At 35.4% G+C, this 7,196-nt stretch overlaps 1 protein-coding gene across 2 annotated transcripts; it reads right to left on the bottom strand.

The window, feature by feature from the left end:
• Positions 1 to 4,699: 4,699 nt before the first annotated feature.
• Nf-yc (nuclear factor Y-box C) lies at positions 4,700 to 7,090 on the bottom strand. Of its 2 annotated transcripts, none has more exons than XM_071709147.1 (5): positions 6,898 to 7,090; positions 6,101 to 6,233; positions 5,570 to 6,028; positions 5,299 to 5,472; positions 4,700 to 5,212 (listed from the first exon to the last, which is right to left on the bottom strand). In XM_071709147.1, exons 1-5 carry the CDS (start codon positions 6,918 to 6,920, stop codon positions 5,036 to 5,038), a joined length of 966 nt encoding a protein of 321 aa, XP_071565248.1. In that variant the 5' UTR covers positions 6,921 to 7,090; the 3' UTR covers positions 4,700 to 5,035. The 2 variants fall into 2 exon arrangements, with proteins under 2 accessions (XP_071565248.1, XP_071565247.1); XM_071709146.1 differs by having other exon boundaries at positions 5,561 to 6,028; positions 6,898 to 7,088.
• Between the last annotated feature and the right edge of the window lie 106 nt (positions 7,091 to 7,196).

Below are 7,196 nucleotides of genomic sequence, written 5' to 3'. Positions count from 1 at the left end.
GAGAAACCTTCCCGTTTCGTTTAAGCGCTGCGCTCACGAACGCTTTTTTCGCAATTGTTTCTCAGTATTATTTCGTTTAACACCTATTTAATTGTTATTGCTAGAATATGCCTAAATATGCATACATTTATCTTGCGCGTTTAACAATTCTTTAACTATTGTAATTTCTGGAAAAATTATCCCTTGCTAACAACCAACAACTAACAACAGACGTATACGTTTGTGAAATAATAGCGAATATTCGGGCTACACGATGATTGACATCAGAGCTTTGTGTGACGAATAACAAAGGAGAAAATGCTTTACATAATGTTTGGTAAACGCGAGGATAGGATAAATACGGCTAATCCACTCTCCAGTTTTTGTATTTTCACGGAACGTCGAACACGGGAATCTCTTTGTGTTTATACGAGTCCGGCCATCTCATTTATCTCTTTATTGAAAACTGTTAGATTTGCTGCAAATTTGTGTTGTTCGCGTATTCATGTTTGTTTTATGTAAGAGCATATGTACGTGACATTCTTCAAACAGGATAATATAAATGTTGTTAGGTCAACTTAGAAAATTATATTCAATTTCTACGCGTAATGTTTTACATTTGACTACAAAGGATAAACGTTTGACCTAAATTAATTTAAAAGAATTAACGTAAAATACTCTTCGCGTATTCGATGCTATTTATAATGCCCTCCTTTAAACATGTCAATTACGTATCTTTCCTAAATTTTAACAGTTTGAAGAAAGCTACGTGCACATGCTGAACACGAAACTGTTATGAGTCTACCGTCTTCCACTATCAGTTTCTCATACGGAATCAAATTTTCAGCAGCCTCTCGAAGGAGGTGGCGATTCTCGTATCGCCGTGTTTCTCAGGACAAATGCGATATACCGCCTTCGTGAAAGAAATATCGATTCTAACGTGCAACGGATGTTATTGCGTTTCTCAGGAGTGACTCGTTGCAGAGACGACGGATAATAAAGAGATGAGACGAGCTGGAGGTAGACATGGCGTCATCATCTTGGGCTGGCTGGCCACAACTGCATGGCCGGTGAAGAAATGGCGGAATGATATTATAGTTGGCGCGATACCTTTACATAATGATATAATGGAATAAGAGCTTCGCAAATATCGCAAGAGAAAGAGCGAGAAAAGGGAAGAAAGAGAGATAGAGAAAGAATGCTCGGTTCAGTCTTTCGAGATATGCGGGTGGCTTGTAGTCGTCTTCAATGTATTAATGGTGCACATATGTACATAACGACCACCCAGAGGTATATGTGTACGAACACTTTAGGAAAAGTGCCGGTACATAGAGACGTATACGGTGTCGAGGTTCACGAGACGGCGGGGCCGAAGTACGTGGGTTATTGTTAACAGCACGTACGCCGGTAACGTTATTATATTTTTACTTACAGGATGTGTGGATCTCGACTTTTTCAGGACCGCTATTTAAGTGAATGTTTTCACTTATTTTAATAATAATTTTTTTCTGGTCAATTTCAGCTATTTTTATTTGTTACATTCTTCTAGAAGAGTTCAGGATTGAAAATTGGGAATTAAAGATTTTTATTTCAATCCTTTCTCTACAAGCGATAGTTGGAAAAATTAACTTGATGGTTCATGCAATCGATATATTTCAGATGGTACTAAAATGAGAGGAAGGAGGTTCTGCTTTTGCAGTCAAGATTAATTTCGATGTTTTGATAAATTATTGTTAAGTATTTTATTTTTGTTATTGTTTCAATATTATGAAAGATGTAACGATCAATGATTGATAACTGGAGCATTTTATAAGTGTTCCTAGAATATCATCGATCATTCATTGCTTCAAGTGTTCGGAGACCTTCGCCAGGATCATCATGAATCATCGTGTCAAGTTTACATCAGCATAGGATCGCAAAGAGTTAATGGATATAAGTATTGACACGTTCGTCGACGAAGATCTGAAGAAGATTGACGAGATGCTATGTGTCGATGTAAATATAATCTCGATAGGTTTTAGAGGCCAACACGCGCTTCTTTTGCAATGAGTAGACGACGCGTATACTTGAACTACATATCCTGCGAAAATAGATGCACACGTGCGGAGATCCTGCGAGTAAGTTTTGGGCCAAAGCTAAGTAAGCGAGATATCTCTCTCCCCGTTTCGCCGTGCGCGTATGTGCAATGGAAGACAGATGTACATATGTGATGAAGATGTTGGTGTGAGTTAGGTACGTGCGTCTCCCTTTGTTATACAGGGTGTTCTATCTTTCCGACTCAGTTTCAGGTACCGAGGACCAAAATATACTCTGTGACCACCGTTATTTATAACCGATCAAAAAAACCGACCATGAAAATTACAAGTTAAAAAAGTTTTCCAAAGGGCAATCAGAAGTCATTGATTTTCTTGTTAAGTAGGATTTAGTGACAGAAACGTGGAAATGAGACGAAATGCTCCAATTCCACATGTATTACTTTATTAGTACTTTTGGAAATACTTGATGGGATATTAAATATTAAGCGACTTGCGAATTTAAATAATTAATTCGTTTTATGTTTGTCACTCAGTTTTCATATGTCTTCTCTTTCGCCGAAGATATTCTCTGTGTGTGAATGTGTGTGTGTGTGTGTGTGTATGTATGCATGCACGCAGGCGCAGGCAGCTGTCACCTTACACCCATGGAGGAGACATGGGGCTGCGGCGGCCATTCTCAACTTATCTCTAGGATCTTTGTAAACATGTCGTGAAATCCGAGTATTTAGGCAGTGGCGTAGATCGCGGGGTGGAAAGGATCTATCGGACGATCACGGCGAGGAATTAAAATCAAACGATCGTCAATAGTTCCAGTGTAATTTCGGCGAATACAAAATTTCGAATGCTTTCGGCTGCGCGAAAATTGCCTTCACACCCGTGTATATGTGGCAACAGGGAATTCTCACGATTCTGAGAATTGTCTATTTTTTTTCTTTTTACATTTTCTATGCCTTTTTCCAGCACAGAATTGTGTGTTTATCGATATATTATGCCCGGATTATATTATATGGTTCGATGACCGATTGAGATCCTTGCCGGACCGGATGTGACATGCTGCGTGCTCGTGGTTTCCCTGACAACCCAGGACCGCGGCGGCAACGTCAGTAAATAGAACACATCTTTGTTCCGTGCTAATAAAGAAGGAAAAAAAGACGTCCGGGTTATAGGTCACATCGAGACCTATTATTCTATGTCCTGACGGTCTTGATTTATTACTTGCATTTAGGATTGCGCCTAATGATGTTGATCGTTCGAAAATTATGGACCGTTGGAAAATTTTATGTTAATATTATTTTACCCAACTTTAAAGATTGCTGACCACTCAAAAATAAGATATGAAAAATATTAACCGTAAACATTATCGCGAAATTAAAAATGCTTAGCTTTTCGTAGTATACATATATCGGGTAGATAAAAATAAATTTGTTATATTTATTTAATTTTACGTAGATTTAAACGCTTAAATGGAAGTTAACGTTTATTTATAACGTGTATTTCATGTTGGAAAGTGAGAAAATGTAAAAAAAAAGATAGCATCGACGAAATCTTTGCTAAGCAAAAATTTATTTCAAGTCGGCGAAATTCACAAGGGTAAACTATATACTATTGTTTTCTTTTCAGCACCCCGTATATATATTCGAGGGTTTCCCTCGGCGAATTGGTATTCCGATCGATCAAGTTTTAATACATCGGCAAATATCGGCCGCCGACGTCTCTTTAGCTGGCTCTTTATTTTATCTTACTCTAGATACTTCATTCGCGTTTAAGTCTTTTAGTTGATTCCTCGTAGAGAGATAATAGATGAATTAAAATTAGATGAAAAGAGAATATCTATTACGTTAAAATTGAATACTTGATTTTTGAAGTCAAGAATATTTTTAGAGAGAGAGAGTCTACTATAGAGATGAATTTTGATCATTTATATATACTATATAGCATTCGCTCTTTAATTTATTGTCATTTATTATCAATGAACAATAATGGTATAAATTTCTATATATATATACGCGTTCCACACGATAAGCGAATGATTAATGAATGTAGCACAGTTATTTTCCATTTACATTAAGTTTAATAGCGTCACATTAATGCGCATATTAACGAATTGTAATAAGAATACGTGTAGTTACTGTTACGTGACATTTCGAGGCTATTGTAGAGATTCTGAGCGTCAAGACTCGCCAGACAAGAACCGCAGCAACGTGAAACATAATACAAGTTGCACCAGCCAGTCCTAAGCTCAGCCATGCGAAGCAGGCAGCCAGCGGCTAAGGAACGCGACGTACGAATCAGATTACATCTCGCGTTGGCTGCTTATCTTTATTCTTCACCTTACATCGCCTCGATTCACCTCATTTCGCTTCAGTGACCAACCCTTCGATCAGCTTATAATAACGCCCGGACGCCAGACGTACGATCACGATCAACAGAGATATTTTCGAGAAAGAATTTCCAGATAATAACTTTCTACGGGATGTTTGAAAAGATCTAAGCATTCAGCATGAGAGATGAAAGATACATACTTACATCGTGAAATAAATGAGAACCTTTTAGCAGTTAAAAATTTATTAAAACTTGGTTTGATAACTAGCGTGTCGGTTTTCTGTTTGTTTTTGTTAATAATTCTTTTTTAATTTTTATTCTCTCTTTAAAGACCAGCGAATAATAAAAAAGCCGAGACAGTATTACAATGAAGATATATTTATTACATTGTGTGATAAATTCATCAATCTTGTAGGTGCTAATACTAATACATAGACAAAGAAATGCGAACAGAAAAGAGACAATTATTCTAGAGTCTAGACATTAATCAATTGCTTGGTAATTTTAATACAATAGAATCATTTTTTTTCTCTTTATTTCAAGTTGCTTATTAAGGAAAAAGATGTTTATGTCTAAATGTTGGCAATTAATTTATCGAATAATTTCAATTATAAAACGATAATCTGGCTTATCTTTCTTTTTCATTATATTGTGTTGTATATAAATACATATAGCTAAAGTGTTAAAGTTAATTAATATTATTCAGTATCAGCATTAGAGGTTTGTAAGAAAACTGGAGTTCCTTGAGAATTTTGTGCAACTTGTATTAATTGTGGTTGAGTCTGAATCGGAGCGGTTTGGATTATAATTGGTTGATTGCTTCCGCCTTGCACTTGCATGCGAATCATCTGCAATTGCTGGGGAGTCAACTGAATCTAAAAAGAAAAAAAAAGAAAAATATCGAAGATAACATGCAATTGGACAAATAAGATTATTTTATTAAAAAAAATTTTATATTTACAGGTATTTGTTGAATTTCGCCGCTAGGAGTGACGATCTGTTGTACGATCTGTATTCCTCCGGCTTGTGTGGTGGATGTTTGTTGCGGTTGTTGCAGTTGAATGATTTGTTGATTGGATGATTGCTGTGGACTTTGAACCGTAACTGTTTGGGCTGTAGTAGTGTTGGTACTCTCCTAAAATTAATGAAATCATAAAGATAATCATAAAGAATAATTATGTGCACATATTTCTTTTGAACCAAAAATAAAACAAATAATATACTTGTTCTACCGGACTGCCGATATTGATGGTCTGTATTTGCCCGCCAGAAGGTTGAACAATTTGTATGGGTTGCGTAGTAGTGCCACTACTCTGCACACCTTGATTCGCCGAAGCTTGTTGCTGCGCCAATTGGAAGTAATAATGAACTTGATCCGAATTCATAGACGTACGTACAGTGGCCTCGTTCTGCGCCTTACTTTGTTTTATTTCGTCTCTAGGTACTATATCTATGAGAAAATCAAACTGATCATATTTTGTAACTGCCATTGCAATGTCATTTCGTTGGAGAGTTCGTCTCTTATTATCTTCTGTGTGCACCCAAGCTCTAAGAGTCAGTTCGTGTATAAAGATCTCTGCCGCTTTGGCAAAAAGCATAGGCGCCTCTGCACTTATCATTTTTACGTCTCCATCTAGTTTCATGATCTTTTTTATCCTTGCCAATGGTAAAGATTGCGTTTTAAGATCCATCTGTGTAATAAGAATATTTATTTAAGTATTGAAAGAATAAACTTTATTGGATTATACTATAGTCTTACTAACGGTTGTGATATTTTTTATTTCTTCCATGACTTTTGGCCAGAAATGAGCCAATGCCTGTTGAGCCTCAGAATTGCCTGGTGAGGCGATTTGTAAATCACCATTTGAGTCGCCCTCTACTTCGCTGTCTTGATTTCTAAAAACATGTAGAAAATATCTTTTTATAACTCTATATATTTTATATATTTAGTTCTACTTGTTGCAAAAACGAAAGTTTTTTATTTTGTTTCGTATTGATTTATTACAAACAACTGTTGGATTTATAAAAATTTTGGCTAGGTATCAATTTAATAAAAATATGAAAATTTCAATTTCATATTATATACATGTCTAATGTTTATACTATGATAATAATAATTAATTAATTAACTATGAATTTCTACAATAAAAAAAATTTTTAAAGTATAAAATCCAAAATACATCAAATCTCTTCCAAAGCTAAAAAGTCAATAAAGGTTTTGTTGAATAAGAACACTCAACTCTTAACACAGACTCCTAAAAATAATTTTAGACATTTTAGTACGCATGAAAGATGCTTGTAATAAAATATGCCATCTCTTTATTATATTCCTGTTATTCTGCAATATCTCAGATGTATATCTTTTTTATTGCAGTAAGTGTACTAAAATGAAATATACCGTATTATAAATTACATAGAAAACAGAAAAATATACTGCGTTAAATTTAAAGAAGAATTATTCCACATATGCATATATTATCCTGTTTTACGTACACATATTTTACAGTGTACCGAATGCAATAATATATAACCTAAAAATCATAGAAATTCGTTTACTTACGCATTTACGAAAAACACAGACATTTTCGTAGTGGCTTATTGATTGCATAAACGTCGGAGATCTCTTTTAAATTGCGGAAACTATTTTATTATCGCAGACTAAGCAACCATGGTTTTTTAAATTATATTTTCAGTGAAAATAATATTTTGAGTCTCAGAGGCAAGAGGCAACGATTACGATTGGTTGTGCTTTGTGCTTCTGTTATACCCTGCTGCATTCTCTCGACGTTACCGAGAACGTAACTACCAATCCAAATATTCTGCATTGCCGACAGATGCTACACGACAATGAAAACGTAT

This window comes from Temnothorax nylanderi, unplaced genomic scaffold, assembly GCF_030848795.1.
Source record: "Temnothorax nylanderi isolate EJ_2023f unplaced genomic scaffold, tnyl_v1.0 TNYL_tig0074_pilon, whole genome shotgun sequence".
In the NCBI taxonomy this organism is placed as follows: domain Eukaryota; kingdom Metazoa; phylum Arthropoda; class Insecta; order Hymenoptera; family Formicidae; genus Temnothorax; species Temnothorax nylanderi.
The sequence above is the reverse complement of the archived record's forward strand: the minus strand, read 5'-3'. Positions and strand labels throughout refer to the sequence as shown.

Excerpts from the sequence above, each read along its gene's own strand:
- Nf-yc (XM_071709146.1), bottom strand. The coding sequence starts at position 6,920 with ATGTCTGTGTTTTTCGTAAATGC. Across the intron at positions 5,473-5,560 it reads TCGGCAGTCCGGTAGAACAA|GAGAGTACCAACACTACTAC; the intron begins GTATATTATTTG and ends CATTAATTTTAG. Across the intron at positions 5,213-5,298 it reads GCGAAATTCAACAAATACCT|ATTCAGTTGACTCCCCAGCA; the intron begins GTAAATATAAAA and ends TTTTCTTTTTAG.